The following is a 17532-nucleotide window of genomic DNA, read 5'->3' on the forward strand; positions in this document are numbered from 1 at the left end:
CAAGGTCTGGCACCAAAAGGGCCTCGGAAGACACTACTTCTGAAATCACCCTGAAGCCCCAAGGCAGCTTGTTCTTTCTCAGTAAGACAGACCTCTTTCCACTAGGCCACATTGCTTCTCATGCTTCCTATTCAATCCACCATCCACAGCCCCCCGAAAAAAGCCAACTTCTCAGTCTGAGAACCCACCTAATCCCCAGAATCCACTGCAAGAAATGATGCCCGGTAGGAATGATGCTAGTTACTGAGCGCCTCATGGGTGTGACGCACTGTATTAAGTGCTGGGGAGAGTACAGTGGAAGCAAACCACGTGTTCCCCGCCATCTAAGTAGTACTAATAATAGTATTTATTAAGTGCTTACTGGATGCAGAGCACTACACTAAGCACTGGGAGAGAATGCACAGTTGGCAATAAAGACAGTCCCCGTCCCTCCGCGGGCTCACAATCTAACGATACAAAGGGGGAGGAGGAACTGGAGACACATCAGCACTAAAACAACAAAAGAGACAAGGACAAATAGGCCGGATCGTAGTTTACAGCCTGATAAGGAGAGGCAGGCATACACCATCATTTCTACATAGTGGGAGCAGGAGGAAGAATGAGAGACAGAAGGTACAGCCAAAGAGCCAGGGTGAAGTATCATGATGAATCCAGATCAATCACTGAAAGATATCGCTACCAAATAGCTCCAAGGATGGGTATAAATGCGAAAGGGCCAGGGGTGGTGGTTAGACTGACATGACTTGGGGTCCTCCAGACTGAAAGCTCATTATTGGCAGGGAACATGTCTAACAGCTCTGATGTGTTATCCTCTCCCACGTGCTCAGTACACAATAAGTGCTCAGTAAATACCACTGATTGATCGACTGGTTGGGGTGATGGGAACTAACTGGGAAAGGCTTCTTCTAAGTGAGCTCTATCGACACCATCCCATCCCTCTGCAAAGTTTTTTTTATCCTCAAAGCTACACCTGGAATGCACGCCACAGAGGGGCCTAGTGAAAAGAGCCCGGGGCCTGGGAGTCAGCAGATCTGGGTTCTAATCCCAGCTCCCGCACTGGTCTGCTGTGTGACTTGGGCAAACCACTTCACTTTCCTGGGTCTCCGTTTTCTCACCTGTAAGATGGGGATTTAATATCTGTTCTCCCTCCTATTTAGACTGGGAGCCCCACCTGGGACAGGGACTTTGTGCAACTTAACCGGAGTCTTCCCCAGAGCTTAGTACAGCGCTTGGCACTTATTCATTCAGTCATTCAATCACTCATTTCTATTGAGTGCTTACTATGTGCAGAGCACTGTACTAAGCACTTGGGAGAGTACAATACAGCAATAAACGGTGACATTCCCTGCCCACAAAGAGCTTACAGTCTAGAGGCGGGGGAGATAGACAGTACAAATAAATAAAATTACAGATATGTACATAAGTGCTGTGAGGCTGGGAGTGGGGAAGAGCGAAGGAGTGCCTAACGATAAAAAAAAAAAACCACAGTAATTACGACTGTCACCTGCATGGGTAAGAATTCAGCCACCGGAGATGGCTTCTGACACACACACATACACGCATGTACGTATGTCCATCCAGAGATTGGCAGCGCTAACCTCATTCGTTCCTACCGGCCAAGGTTGCGGACCAAACCGGAACAGGGAAGGAGACCGCTCCATTGGGGTCAGAGACCGAGCCACGCAAGCTGAGGAAATGTCACGGGGAGAACGAGAGAGACCACGCATGCCAGCCTTGGGCTGGAAGCGGGGAGACGGTGCCAACTGCCACGTGGAAAGAACACGCCCAACTGCCAGCACGGCCCTCTCTGCCACGTGATCTCCCGGTCCGACACCAGTCATCTCGAGGTGAATCATCTCCGCCCAGCCACTTAACCAAGGGCCGGTCGTTTCTTTTCAGGGGTCCTTTCGAGTCCGTTCAGAACGTGCAATTTCCCTGTACGTCTGGGCTCCGGCCTTCCCGCATGTGTGGTTAACTCTGGGATGATTAGAAGCGTGTGAGCCGCCCCGCCTGGGCCTGCGGCCGAGGAAGAGTCGGCCGGCCCTCTGCCCCAACCCTCTCCTTTCCCTCGGCGGGCTCCGCGGCCCCAAAGAACAACCAAGCAGCGCAGACTGCTGGACCGGACGTGGACCTAGTGGAAGAGCCGTGGGGAGGCGAGGTGCCAGGAGCTCCAACCATCACGGCCTCGGGCGCTTTCCCCTCTCTCCATCCCCAAAGGCTGGGCTGGGGCGAGGAGCGGGGGAGCTTTCGGTACAAGAACCCAACTTCTCAAGCGGCGTTTGGGGAAGAGGCAGCCTCTCGCCCTCAACCCCGGAGGGCCGGGAAAGCCCGCCCAGCTGCTCTGAAACCCGCTCGACGGGGTCTGCTTCCGGAACGGGTTTCTCGGGAGCCCGTGGCAGGTGCGAGCCTCTTGAGGCCTGTATTGGTTGAATATTCAGGCTGCTCCCACTTGTTCTCTGCCAAGAAATCTGCTCTGCAGAACGGAACTGCTCTGAACCGCCAAATAATTAGAACATCCCCCTTGGGGAGCTGACTACACTGACACTGGGGCCTTAATAAATCCCACTGCTACCATTTGGAGCTCGGGCCTGAAAAGATCTGGAGGGGGGAGGGCATGGGAGGTGGTCATCTTTCAAAAAATTTCCCTATCAGAGACGTGAAGGGGAAAGTGGAGGTGATGAAGGGGAAGATATAAGGAAACTGAACGTGTCCGGCTCTGACCCCTCAATACTAAAAGAACAGCAGTTCCTCCTTTACTACAGCGTCCTCTGAATTTAATAACAATAATAATGATGATGGTGATGGTATTTGTTAAGCACTTCCTATGTGCCAAGCACTGTTCTAAGCACTGGGGGAGATAGAAAGTGATCAGGTTGTCCCAGGTGGAGCTCACAGACTTAATCCTCACTTTAGAGATGAGGTAACTGAGGCACAGAAAAGTGAAGTGACTTGCCCCAAGTGACACAGCTGACATGCGGCAGAGCGGGGACTAGAATCTACGACCTCTGACTCCCAAGCTCGTGCTCTTCACTGCTTCAGCTTTTATTTTTCTCAGTGCTTTCGCAAGTGTTCGGCTCATTTGCTCACCTGCAAAATCCCTGAGGTGGCAAGATAATAATGATAATAATGATGGCATTCGTTAAACGCTTACTATGTGCCAGGCGCTGTACTAAGCGCTGGGGTGGATACAAGCAAATCGGGTCGGACACAGTCCCTGTCCCACATGGGGCTCACAATCTCAATTCCCATTTTACAGATGAGGCAACTGAGGCCCAGAGAAGTGAAGCGACTTGACCAAGGTCACACAGTCGACAAACGGCAGAGCCGGGACTGGAACCCATGACCCTCCGACTTCTCCAGATGAGACAACTCAGACCCAGAGAGGTCGGGGCCTTGCCCCAGGTTCTATGGCTGATCGGTGACGATCAATCCATCCATGGTATTTATTGAGCGCCTACTGTTTGCAGTCAGCGCTTGGGAGTTCAACAGAACAGCCACATTCCCTGTCCACTACAAGCATACAGTCTAGGACAGAACTGTCCAATAAACCAGGCCCCGGGAAATATATTTACATTCAAAATGACTCCGCAGAGAGCAGGGAACGTAGTTCGAAAACCCAGACACATGTGCTCTTAATAGGAAGGAAGTGAGAGATAGAGGCAAGCACTCACCCACCTTCGCTAACCAACTCGCTGTTGTCGGACTGTTTACAGGAGATTATCTTCTCCACCAGCTGGTTGTAGCTGCAGTTCCCGACGGCTTTCACAATGTCAGCAATCTGGAAGAGAAATAATCCACTTAGCTCGGGAAGGCCTAGAAATTCACTGCCCTATGCCCTTATGGGCATCGTCGGAATGGCAGTGGAAACAAAACGGGATGAATGCATTAAGGACAGTGATGGGAAGCTTCACTCTGCGGAGAAATTCATCCCTGCAATTTGTTTCCAAAGACATTTCTGCCCTCACAAGACCCCACCGAACAAAGCCACCCCCTCGGATTTGAATCCCTCCAGATCCCAGAAAATGACTCTTCCCTCTCCCCCGCCAGAACCTGCAGCTAAATACAGCTTTCTCTTTAGGGTACTAAATGTGCACTTAATAAAGTGAACTACAAACTTCAGGTTTTATAGAAAATATGAAAACCTCAAACCTATTTACGGCTTTCACTCATTTTCCTGCTTTAATGGACGGGGGGTGGGGGAATGAGGTTGAAGGCTGAACCGACAGGATTTGGTGACAAATTGAGGGGGAGGAAGAGGAGGAGGAATAACTTGCTCCCTGCAGCAACAGAGCGGTTCTCTGCGTGGCCTCATTTTCTGGGATACCACTTTGTGACCCTAGGCAAGTCACTTGACCTCTCTGGGCCTCAGTTTTCTTATCTACAAAATGGGGATCACACCACCTGCCTTGCCCCAAATCATTATCATCATCATAGCCACATCGTCAAGACGGAAATGAGATAAGTGCTATGACAGCACATAAGAAAAGAGAAGTCCGGTACAAACTCAGGGTATCATCCATAAATACTGAGTCTTCCCAAGGAAATAACATCCACTGGCAAACTGCCCAATTCTCTCTACCCCATACACTTCATTTCATCAACAGCGAGAACTGCGTTGGTTATGCTTTCAAAAGATTTTTCCAACTCTCCAATTCAATACATTTATATACTTTTAACTTCTCTTTGCAGGTATAATCCACAAGAACGCCAGAATCATTAGCCTGAAGTGGCTGGCTTCGTTAGCCTTAGCTGAAGAAGCGACTCGTTTCAACTCGGGGAAATGGAATTCAAAAGGTATCGCTGACACGTCGCGTTGCCCTGCAACGCGGGGTCCCTTTTCTCATCAAAAGAGCTTTTAGATCTCTGTTAGCTCATTTCTTTTCTCATACGACACCCTGTGAAGCAGAGAGAGGCACAAACGGCCTCATTTTCCAGATCGGGGCCAAGGGGTCGGGGGAAGGCTCGAGTCTCAGTGACAAAACTGGAACCAGGTCCTCCAACTCCCAGGTCAATTCTTTTCATTTGATTTTGCTTCGGGAGTGCGTACCTATCGCCTCTGCCTCACTGACGAGGAAGTCTGACTCGTTTCACGGATACCGTTAAGATCTGAACGTAGAAAATCTAGAAGGAAAAGCTTCCATGGCATTCAGATCCTGAAATAGGGTTTCCAGCCATTCCCTGAGATATCCCAACATTTTTTGCTCCCAGAAGTGGAAAACCTTTTCAGGTTCTAATTTATGAGGAAAATGAAAGCATGTGAGGTATGTTGTTTGGCTAAATGAATGACAGTTATTCTTACCATACTTGAAAAAAGCCCCACAGATGGGATAGAATTATTTATCTTGACTCAAGAGCACAAAAGTAATGGGATGAACTTAGGGGAGAAAAAAAAAATTGGGCTGTGTACTGGGAAAGACTTCTTCCCAAGAAAAATGATACGTGCTCCGGGAGGAATCGGCGAAACAACTTCTTGTTTGGGACCAGATATGAAAGTAGACCGGAAAAAGGGCCAGAATGTGGATCTGAAATGGAATTACCACAGACGGCTGGGTGCGTGCAACCATCTCAGCGATGCACTCGCCCAGTGAGCCCGTTCACTGGCCGGGGCGCGGGGAGTGGGTCTCAATCACTGCTGCTGCCTGACAGACCTGATTGCTACATGTTTCAACAGCGGACATGGGCCTCTAGCAATTATCCTTTCAAAGTTTCCACATTATCGGCTTACGGTACAGGTTCGTCTTCTTTCCTTGAACAAACACATGGCTTTGAGTAAAGTGAAATGAAAACCAAAGGCACTCAACTGTGCTGCATGTGCTGAGGAAAAAAAAAACAAAGGAGCAATCTGCTTCCTATTCTGGTAAACGTAAAGTACAACGTGGAATTTTTCTTTATGGTATTTGTTAAGCGCTTACTATGTGCCAGGAATTGTACTAAGCGCTGGGGTAGATATACGCTAGTCGTGTTGGACACAGTCATGTCCCACATGGGGCTCAACCTTAATCCCCATTTTACAGATAGGGTAACTGAGGCTCGGAGAAGTGAAGTGACTTGCCCAAGGTCCAACAGCAAATGCGTGGTGGAGGCAGGATTAGAATCCAAGTCCTTCTGACTCCCAAGGCCCAGGGTCTATCCATTAGCCCACACTGCAATCCATAAAACCTCTAAATTAACTGTTGCTGGCTTAAGTTTCAGGTGCAACTCCCAAGTTGGGGAAACTCGGCACTCAAGAAAAATTAAGCACCCGCACGCAAATGCACACACACATACATGTACATGTACATTATAAGAAATAAATGCGGACTTTCTTTTTACCAGCTTATTAAACCAAGGACTAAAAGGACAAAAGCACAATGGGTGCCACTGGACGCCTTCACCTTCCTCAAAAGAAATGTTTCCAAAGCAGCCGGCACTCAGATCTGTGTGCGACCTTTGGGCACTTGATATTCGCCCTACTCCTAACCCCACAGCGCTTACGTACAAATCTCTAAATTATATATTATACACCACCTCTTTAATGTCTGTCTCTCCCCTCTAGACTGTAAACTCGCTAAGGGAAGGGAACATCTCTGCCAACTCTGCTGTACTGTACTTTTCCAAGCCCTTACTACAGTGCTCTGAACATAGTAAGCGCTCAAAAACACAATCGACTGACTGGCTAAATACACGGGGATTATTCATTCAATAGCATTTATTGAGCGCTTACCATGTGCACAGCACTATACTAAGCACTTGAAAAGTATGAGTCGGCAACACAGAGAGACAATCCCTACCCCACGATGGGCTTATGCTGGCATTTGTATGGAAATAATAACAGTAATATTTAAGAAGATTATGCTGGCATTTGCATGGAAATAATAATAATAATAACTGTGATTTTGTTAAGCACTTATTATGTGTCAAGCAATACAAAACAGTGGGGAAGATACAAGATAATCAGGTCAGACACAGTCCCAGTCGCACACAGGGCTCACAATCTAAGTAGGAGGGAGAACAGTGGAAAGAGCCCGGGCTTGGGAGTCAGAGGTCATGGGTTCAAATCCCGGATCTGCCATTTGTCAGCTTTGTGACTGTGGGCAAGTCACTTAACTTCTCTGTGCCTCAGTTACCTCATCTGTAAAATGGGGATTAACTGTGAGCTTCATGTGGGACAACCTGATTACCCTGTATCTACCCCAGCGCTTAGACCGGTGCTCGGCACATAGTAAGCGCTTAACAAATACCAACATTATTATTATTAACAGGTAATGAAACCCCATTTTATAGAGAACGGACACAGAGAAGAGAAGTGACTTGTCCCAGGTCACAGAGCGGATACGTGGCGGAGTCAGTTTTAGAACCCAGGTTCTCTGACCCCCAGCCTCAGGTTCTATCCACTAGACCACACTGCTCAATTCGATCAGTTCCCCGTGATCTGCCGGGCTAACCCAGAGGAATCTAAGCGGGAACGGCTGAGGAGTCACCGGCGGCAAGAGAGCCCTGGGCACAGAGACCCCCCAAGCCCCTCCGACAGGGGTGGGGATTCCCAACGTGACTGCCAAGATGGGCTGCCCAATGCCCAGGAGGCTCAGGGTGGCCAGGAAAACCTGGGATGCACGTCGGAGAGCTTCTCTCCGGGATCACGCCAGCAACCGGTTGCCCTGGCAACGAGAGCTCTTTCTCCAGATGACAAATCATCACCACAAAACTCGGCGACAACAGAGGTGAACACCAAGCAGCACTTGGCGGGCCGTTTACCGAGTTGACCGAATGAGCTGACCCGGCCGAGGCGCGGACTGCGATCCGTCGGCTTACCTGGGGATCCACCAGCCAGCCGTGGTACAGGGGAATGGCGAGGAGGTCAAACACGATGCATTCCGGGGTGTATTCGAACACCCGCACCCCCGTAAATTTCACGTTGACGTCCAGGCCCGTCTGGAGCTTGTGCAAGATCGCCATGGCATCACTCATATTCTGAAAGGAACGGAGCAGAGAGGTCAGGGGGACCGACGCCCAGGGGCTCTCTTCTGGGGGAAGCAGCGTGGCATAGTCGACAGAGCACGGGCCTGGGAGTTAGAAGTTCATGAGTCTGATTCCGCCTCCGCCACCTGTCCGCCGTGTAGCCTTGGGCAAGTCACTTCACTTGTCCGTGCACCTCGATAACCTCATCTGCAAAATGTGGATTAAGACTGTGAACCCCATGCGGGACAGGGACCGCGTCCAACCCGATTTTCTTGTATCCACCCCAGCACTTAGTATAGTGTCTGGTACGTAGCAAGCACTTAAAAACCACAATTTATTATTATTATTATTCTCAATCCCCATCCCCCACCCTGCCTGTCCAGGCCCATCTATCTACCTCGGACAGGGGAGCCGTCACCTAGCCATCTGAGGGAGCATCAAGGAGTACTTAAAGCCGGTACAGTCTGTTCCAGTTTTCTACATGTCCAATCGAGCAGTGGTCTCCATATACACTCAAGCAACTTGTTCTGCTACAATATTAGGAGCCAATCAGATTTTTTTCTTCAAGAAACACACAAATTTCAAATACAGCACCACCATTTTCACGGGAGCTAAAACTTTGTCCACAATGTCTATTTCTTTTTAAGTACCAGGCCAAGGGCTAAAAAGCTCATTTAAGACTGTGAGCCCCATGAAGGTCAGGGACTGCGTCCAACCTAATTAACCTGCATCTACCCCAAGCACTTAGAACAGCTTTGGACACGTAGTAAGTCCTTAACAAATACCGTATAAAAAAGGGAGGGAGAGGAAAAAAGCACAAAGGAGGGAATCAGTGGAGGCCTTAAAAACACGTAAATGGATATCGTTTAATTCTTCTTCTTCTTAAAAATCTTTCAGTATGAACTGGTTTCTTAGTGACTATTTGGTAATAGCCTCTCAAACAGAAAGGCGTTCATAAGCTCTCCTTGGTATCAGGAGCCGACCCCGGTGAAATTCAGGGTCTCCGGGCTTCTAAGCGGCACAACAGTAATTTGGAGAAATTGGCAATTTGGTTAATGACTGCATCCATCACTGACGCTCCAACCGAGCACGCCTTTCGGCTCTAAAGCGAATAGCGATGCCTGAAGTCAGGGGGCCCTCCGGGCAGCGTCGCCACCCTGGGACCTCGGCCCCCCACCCGCCACGGCTCCCAAACCTCCAATTCAGCCGGCGGGGGGATCCCAGATGGGGTTCAATAGGGTCGTTTGCTATCTAGTGGTGACCCGGGTCTCGGGAACACAGTCTTTACTGGTGGTGAGGCCGCCATTCATTTATTCATCCACTCAATTCAATCGTTTCGATTAAGCGCTTACCGCATGCAGGGCACTGTACTAAGCGCTTGGGAGAGTACAATATAACAATAAACAGACATTCCCTGCCCACAGTGAGCTTACAGTCTAGAAACAGGGGGGTAGACACACATTGCTATAAATTACAGAATGACTGCAGCCTCTAGTTTGCTCACACACACACACACACAAATGCACAAACAAGTGTGTGTACTACTACTAATAATAAGGGTATTTGTTAAGCACTATGTGCCAAGCACTGTTCTAAGCACTGGGGGAGACACAAGATCATCAGGGTGATCCATGTGGGGCTCACAGTCTTAATTCCCATTGTACAGATGAGGTCACTGAGGCCCAGAGAAGTTAATTGACTTGCTCAACGTCACACAGCAGATAAGTGGTGGAGCCAGTAGAACCCACGACCTTTCGACTCCCAAGCCCGGGCTCTTTCTACTAAGCCATGTGGCTTCTCTAACCAACACCCCCCCCACACACACACACATGCACCCACATGCGTGTGCACCTCCCCACCCTCAACACCTTACCCCCATAATAATGTTGGTATTTGTTAAGCACTTACTATGTGCAGAGCACTGTTCTAAGCGCCGGGGTAGATACAGGGTCATCAGGTTGCCCCACATGGGGCTCACAGTCTTAATCTCCATTTTACAGATGAGGTGACTGAGGCCCAGAGAAGTGAAGTGACTTGCCCACGGTCACACAGCTGACAAGTGGCAGATCCAGGATTCGAACCCTTGCCCTCTGATTCCCAAGCACAGGCTCTTTCCACTGAGCCACGCTGCTTGCCTGTGGACCAAGCCAGAGCCCCTTGGCCTCGAGGAGCACTCCCTTGTAGGTTGTCTGAGCAACAACAAGCACCCAAGCCTTCAATCCCAACTGGCTTGGCCCAGAGGGAGGGTCCGGGGCGTTCCCCCAAGGACAGGGAGACTCCCGACCTCCTCCCTCCGACACCGCCAGAAATTGGGTAGGAGATCGGCTTCCTGGCCACCCCGCTGACGATCTCGTGGCAAGTCACCACCCAAGCCAGAGGACTGCTGCCAGGTCCAGAGCGGGCTTGGGGCTGACCGCAGGGAGCCAAATGAGGGTCAGAATGCCTTTGGTCATCCTGCTACCAACTCTAAAGAGAACTCCTCCTGTCGTTCCAACACACGGCAATGTTTAGACACATCAATTGGAAACTGGAGTCTTGGGACAACAACTCCGATTCTTCAAAGGCTAATTACCCAATTTGTGGATTACCCAGACCCTGTATTTCTCTTTCCTGCACCGCCTGTCTTTGGGCTATTTATCGCTCATTCCTCCGAAAGAAGGAAAAAGCACAAGACTCCAATCCGTCAATTTCGCTCTGTGTGAGCTGCTGTAATAAAAGGTTTGGTGGTGGAGGAGCTGGAAACAACCGGCTAAAAAGCTCTTGGGTCTGCGATCCTTCGGTGCTCCGGAAAAACATAAAGTTGCCTGTTTCTACCCACTCATTTATTCAATAGAACCTGGGACCCTCAATGTGCGGACTATAAAATGGGAAAGAGGGAAAAGTGGAGTCGCATTTCTTTTACAGGAACTATAATGGACGGAGAATGTTTTGTAAGCCTCTCGACTCTTTCACTATTCATTTTCCCCAAGAAGCCACTAACGCTCCATTATTCAAGAAAATACCAAGGACTGCCCTCTGCGATGTGCGCAAATATGTTTTTATTGAAGAAGGACAATGCCCTGGGCTCAGGAAAGATATACACACCGAAATGCTACTTAGGTTGGGAAGTGACATTAAAAATTTAGTACCTAGTAAACAACATAAATCCCCCCCCAACCCCCAGACTAATTCAAGTGCACCAATTTTAGTGGATAATTAATAATTACCAGGGAAACTGGTGGCATCAGCTAGTGCAGTGTGCTTGTCCTCTAGATTGTAAGTTTGCTGTGGGCAGGGAATGAGACTTTTGTTGTACTGATCTCTCCCAAGCGCTTAGTACAGTGCTGCGCACATAATAAGTTCTCAGTAAATATGAACCAAGTGAATATTTGGGTGCCCAGGCAAACTCTTCTTTCATGAACACTGTTCTAGAAGGACAAATTTTCAACCTAACGCTGCTCCTAACTGTGAAAGAGCTCTTTCAGGGCTGCCCTCTGTTCAGACAACACTAAGTCTGTAATTTTATTTATTGATGTTATTCATCACATTTATGAAGTGCTTACTGTGTGCAAAGCACTGTACTAAGCGCTTGGGAGAGTACAATATATTAACGTCTGTCTCTCCCTCTGGACTGTAAGCTCGTTGTGGACAGGAAACGTTTCCGCTCTCCTGTGCTCTCCCAAGTGCTTGGTATGGTGCTCTGCACCTAGTAAGCGCTCGATAAATATCACTGACCAACCGACTAAGTCTTTGGGCCGGCAAGTGCCAGGGAGATGGGTGCTTCCCTAACTGGGGAGTGGATCCCACTGGCCATCTGCACGGAGAGGAAGCGGATTAACGGCATCGGGTCTCTGGGTGGCCAGCCGTGAACTGTCTACCCACTACCGTCACGGGTGAGAGAGCAGAGGTTCTGCGAAAGGGAGGGAGCACGAGGCTTCCGGAACCGCGGGAGATGGTCGAGGCTCAGCCTCCGCCCTAAAGGGAGAAGTGATCCTTTGGGAACAGGCACCCCTGAATGGAGGCCACTGTCTAAAAGCGGCGTTTACCCAGTAACAATACTTGGCTAATGGGCACGGAGGATCCATCGGCCACTTCACCATCAGCAAGGGAAGCGTCTCTCCAAAATGCCCGAGGTACACCTCGCCCGGCTCTCCCTCCTCCACCTTCCTCTCTCTCACCTTCTCCCCGACGGAGTGGGTGGGGATGATCCTCTGCGATTCCAAACACGGAAGGTCGATACACTCAGGGATCTCTCGGGCCGTTTTCCCCACGGAAGATGGGTCGAGGAAAAGGTCAGGAGTATTTGCTGAGTGCCTACTGTGGGCAGACCCCTGTACAAAATGCTTGGGAGAGTTCAATGCTTAGAAGACGTGATCCCTGCCCTCAACGAGCTTACGGATCTAGAGGGACAGACCAGGATGGTCGAAATAGTAGTTGCCCATGAATCCTTTAAACGTTGGGGGAGGGGGGGAGGGCGGAGGCGCGAGGGTTAACGGTATTTGCTAAGCGCTTACTGTGCAATCATAATAATAATTATGGTATTTGTATTTGTTAAGCACTTGCTCTATGCCACGCACCATGCTAAGTGCTGAGGTGGATATAAGCATCAAAATCTCTGTCCCACAAGGGGCTCAGAGTCTCCATGGCCACTTTCCAGATGAGGTAACTGAGGCACAGAGAAGTGAAGTGACTTGCCCAACATCACACGGCAGACAAGTGGAGGAGCCAGGATTAGAACCCATGACCTTCAGACTCCCAGGTTTGTGTTTGATCTACTACACCATGCTGCCAAAAGCATGAGGGGAAGATAGAAGCTAATCAGGGTGGACATAGTCTGTGGGTGCTTCTTCCTTATTTTCCCTGAATAGAAGAGTTTGAATACGCCAACCGCCTTAGAAATATTTACTAATCCACACCTAAAGGAAGCTCGCTATCCCTTCGAGAGGCACGCAAATCCAGGAAAATCTAATGAACTTGGGATGAACCTGCCAGGAAGTTATTTCGCAGGTTCAACAGAATTTTCTCCTACAACGACTTAGGCCTATAACCTCTAGTTCTGTCCCCTGAGAAACAGAACAGCAGATCAGCACCTGCATATCTGAAAACTCAACCGTTCTGTGACCGCAGACTGCACCTGTTCTCTCTAGAGTCTGGCACGGCTTGCCACTGGCCACGGGGTGACAGGGAAAGAGTGGGGATGGCCGAGAGCAAACCACCAAGGCTGCTGCTCCAAAGACCAGTGTGGGCCCCACTGGCGTTAGAGCACACCTTGTCCCTCTATCGTTAGTCCCTGAGCAACGTGCACCTGAATGGACAGGAGCCAGGAAGGGTGCATTCTGCATCGGACGCTGTTAGGAATTAGGGAACGGTCTCCCGATGATGTGCATCTACCTGGATAAAACAGGAAGCTCGAAGGAATAGCTGTGCGTAGTGTTGACCAAGCCGTGAGTTCTGTAACACACATTTTCCTAATTCGATCCATCATATTTGAGGGCCTACTGCTTAAGCAGCATGGCTCAGTGGAAAGAGCCCGGGCTTGGGAGTCAGAGGTTATGGGTTCAAATCCCAGCTCTGCCACTTGTCAGCTGTGTGACTGTGGGCAAGTCACTTCACTTCACACACCTCATCTGTAAAATGGGGATTAACTGTGAGCCTCACGTGGGACAACCTGATTACCCTGTGTCTACCCCAGCACTTAGAACAGTGCTCTGCACATAGTAAGCGCTTAACAAATACCAACATTATTATTATTATCGAATGCCGTCGAGTCATTTCCGATTCCGAGCGACTCCACGGATATACTTTCTCCAGAACATTCCGTCCTCTGCCGTAATATGCCACCTTTCTAATGGTTCTTCTAATGGCCATTACGGTCTCTATCTATCTAGCTGCCGGTCTGCCTCTTCCCATGTTTTCCCTGGACATTTCATAGCATTAGTGTCTTTTCCAGAGAATCAGTCCTCCTGATGATGTGTCTACAATATGCTAATCTAAGTTGAGTCATTTGATCTTCCAAAGACCACTTTGGTTTAATTTGCTCTAAAATCCATTTGTCTTTCGGGCAGTCCATGGTATATATGAAAGCCTACTGATATAGAACACGTACTAAGCTCTCGGGAGAGTATGACAGTGTAACTAGGCATGATCCCTGATCTCAAGGGGTTTACAGTCTAGTGGAGAAGCAGCCTGGCCTAATGGATAGAGCATGGGTCTGGGAGCCAGAAGGAGCTGCCCGGGTTCTAATCCAGGCTCTGCCACTTGTCTGCTGCCATCCTGGGCAGGCACTTAACTGCTCGGTGCCTCAGTTACCTCATCTGTAAAATGGGGATTAAGACTTGTGAGCTCTGTGGGGGACATGGACTGTGTCCAACAGAATTTAGTATTTAGAATTTAGTGCTTAGTACAGTGGGATAGTGCTTGGCACATAGTTAGCACTTATGCCATTAAAAAAAAAAAAAGGACACTAAAGTGGCTCTCAAAGGAGGAAAGCGGAAAAGTGGGAATGTAGAGTTAGTGCTTGAGAAATCGGGCACAGAAGTAAATCTGAATAGAAGCGCTCCAGGTTGCTGTGAATTAGTAACTCTGTAGTTGATGCAGACGGCTGAAGTGGGAGTTGCGGGGGCACCCGGCGGGGGGCGGGGGTTGTCAAGCCCACAGTACTCTGTGGCACAGGAGAACTGACTTAGTGCTTAGTACATTGTTCTGCACACAGTAAGCGCTCAATAAATAACGACTGAATAAACTGACGGACATGTTCAGCTGCTGAAATCATTTCAAGATCAATTTGCCTAGGAGCAAATATGAAAAAAAGTTTCCTTTTCCTTCTGCTTCAGCTATCCTTAAGGGTCATGCAAAATTGATACCAAATAGAACTTGAATATTTCACTGACCACCTACTTGTGCTTCTTAGCTATTTTTCTCTAACAGATAGCTAGTTTCTTACCTGCTCGTAGTTTAATCGTTGAATTTCAGAAATATCTTTTGGTTTTGCATCAAGGATGTAGTCTCCTACGAAAGAAGAACACAAATGCTTTACAGTGAAATTTCCTTCCACATTTTCAATTTAATTCGACAATTTTCAGAGAAGGGAATCCTCGTTCTGAAACTATGTCTGCAAAGGAAAGGGCTACTACTAAATTGAGAGCACAGCCTAAAGTTTAGAACATCTTTATTCTTTTCTACCAAAGTTGACTCTGGTTAGGATGTCAATTTCCATCTCCCCGGCTAGACTAAACTCCCGAGGGCAAGGAGCAGGTCTGCTAACTCTAGGGGACTCTCCCAAGTGCTTAGTTCAGAGCTCTGCAACGGTAGTCAATAAATGCTACTGAAGATGTCAACCAACCTAGGCATGTGGCTGCTAATATTAGTTTGTAAAACACTATGTGCCAAGCACTCTTCTAAGCCCCCAGTGCAATACAAGTTGATCAATCAGTCCCACAGGAGGCTCTCACACTCTAAGTACGACGGAGAACAGGAGAGTCCGCTGAAAATGTGACCCTCGCCCTGGCCAGTATGAATGTTATCTGTTTGGGCACGTTGGCCCAGAGTTCAGGAAAGTGGCAGTTTAAACTGCTGCCTTCCTGGTCCCGTTCGTAGTGTTCCTTGTGGTGCCATTAAACCACAAGTGAACGATCCATGGCACCGAAGGGGCTCCTGGGTGCTTCTCAGATGGCCAGGGTGCTTCCGGAGCAGCAGCAAAGAGGGTCGTTGGGGGTTTTTGATTGTGTTTTTTTGTGTTTTTTCTTTTAATTCAGGGGACACGACTGTGGGAGATGGGAGCAGATGCTAGTGTCCCCAGATCCCTAAAAATGTGAAGCCTGCAGTATAAAGTTACTAATAAAAACAGCACGAATGGCATCTATTAAGCCCTGATTATGTGCCAAGCACTGGGCTGTGAGCTGGAGTAGATGCAATAATCGTATCAGACACGATCCCTGCTCCCCAAGGGGTTCCCGTTCTAGGAAGAAGGAAAAAAGCTGGTACTTTATCCCCATTTTACAGTTAAGGAAATTGAGGCGCAGAGTAGCTAGTGATTTGCCTGTGATCGCAAAGCAGGCAAGGGGCGGACCTGAAACTACCGCAGAGGTCTCCTGACTCCCAATCTCTTGCTCCTTCCTCTTGGCAACGTCGCCTTACCTTAGAGAAGACTAATTCTTCTCCGCAAATAGATGGGTTCCGGCAAACCCGCCGAGGGGCGGCGAGTTTGCCTGAGGAAGGAGGCGGGCGGAATATGGCTCGTTATCCGTTTGGGGTGGGGGACGGAGGAAAGCCAACTGACCTGGCACTGCACCCCAAAATTACCAATGCCGCGGGGTGGGGGAGGAGGGCACCTGGTAGAGGAGCAGGTGCGCTGCAGAAGTGAAAGAACTGAGCTCAACAGGAAGTTTAACCAAGGCGACAAAGCTCTGGGTTCCACTGTTGCGTAAATGTAAAAAACATATAACGTTGACCCAGTTCCCCCCCGCCCCCCCAAAATGCTGACTCTCCGATCCACTTCCTTCTTGATTACAGATTTATTAGCAGTAAACCAATGCCCCTTCTCATTCTACAGGCTCTGAAACCCTAAAAACACATTTAACTGAAAAGGATGTTAAGTCATGGGTACAGCTCCACCAAGCACATCGTTATGAGGGACAACAAGGAAGTAGTTTTTCAGGTAATTAGCCTGGAGCAGTTGGAGCAGAGAGGAGTTGAGGAGCCATGGAACTAAAACAAGCAAACAAAGAGACAGGCTAAAGTCAGCATGCCCTGGCAAGGGCGGTAAAGAGCTGATGCCGGGTATTTTTGCAGGACTGGGCAACTAAGTCAATATTTATTGTTCTCTGGTCATGGGTAAATGCTTGTCATCATCCTCTCCTTGACCTGAAGGAAAGGATAGGCTATCGCTTTCACCTGCATGCGACAACAGCTATCAGAGGTTGTGCTGTGAAACTGTTAGGCTTCGTAGGAACACAGCACGCCTACACCACATATTTAAGAGAAGTATCTTTTTAACTGGTGCTGCTGGTTTTCACTGTTGGTGAACACTGTTTTCCCATCATTAGCTAGTGTCAACTCAGGGACCGCCTTACCATTTCTGGCTTGTCAGAGCAACAGTTATCTCACAACTAGTTGTCGTGGGCCAGGAACGTGTCCGCTTACTGTTGTACTGTACTCTTCCAAGCGCATAGTACAGCGCTCTGCACACGGTAAGCGCTCAATAAATACAATTGAATGAATGAACTAAATAAACTGTGGTATTTGTTAAGCGCTTACTATGTGTCAAGCACTGTTCTAAGCGCTGGGGGAAACAAGGTGATCAGGATGTCCCACGTGGGGCTCACAGTTTTAATCCCCATTTTACAGATGAGGTAACTGAGGCACAGAGAAGTTAAGTGACTTGCCCAAAGTCACCCAGCTGGCAAGTGGCGGAGCCGGGAGTAGAACCCACGACCTCCGACTCCCAAGCCCGGGCTCTTTCCACTGAGCCATGCTAGTAAATTAACATAGCCCAGATGTTGGCTGGCTACTAGAAACCAGAAACTTCTGTGCCTAGGCAAGTCGTTGTTTTTTTGACGAATCAGCCCCCTGCCACCCAGAGCCAGGGAGAGTCAGGCAGTAAAGGGATAAATCGGA

The 17532-nt window shown here is 48.9% G+C and overlaps 1 protein-coding gene across 2 annotated transcripts in view; it reads right to left on the minus strand.

The window, feature by feature from the left end:
• MINDY2 (MINDY lysine 48 deubiquitinase 2) overlaps nt 1-17532 on the minus strand; it is a 52488-nt gene that overhangs the window by 19433 nt on the left and 15523 nt on the right. For both annotated transcript variants that reach the window (XM_039912952.1, XM_029070118.2), the window contains exons 3-5: nt 14861-14925; nt 7792-7950; nt 3676-3778 (exon numbers count right to left, since the gene is read on the minus strand). In XM_039912952.1, the coding sequence (XP_039768886.1) occupies nt 3676-3778; nt 7792-7950; nt 14861-14925 (327 nt within the window). The remainder of the gene's footprint in view (nt 1-3675; nt 3779-7791; nt 7951-14860; nt 14926-17532) is intronic.

This window comes from Ornithorhynchus anatinus, chromosome 8, assembly GCF_004115215.2.
Source record: "Ornithorhynchus anatinus isolate Pmale09 chromosome 8, mOrnAna1.pri.v4, whole genome shotgun sequence".
In the NCBI taxonomy this organism is placed as follows: Eukaryota; Metazoa; Chordata; class Mammalia; order Monotremata; family Ornithorhynchidae; genus Ornithorhynchus; species Ornithorhynchus anatinus.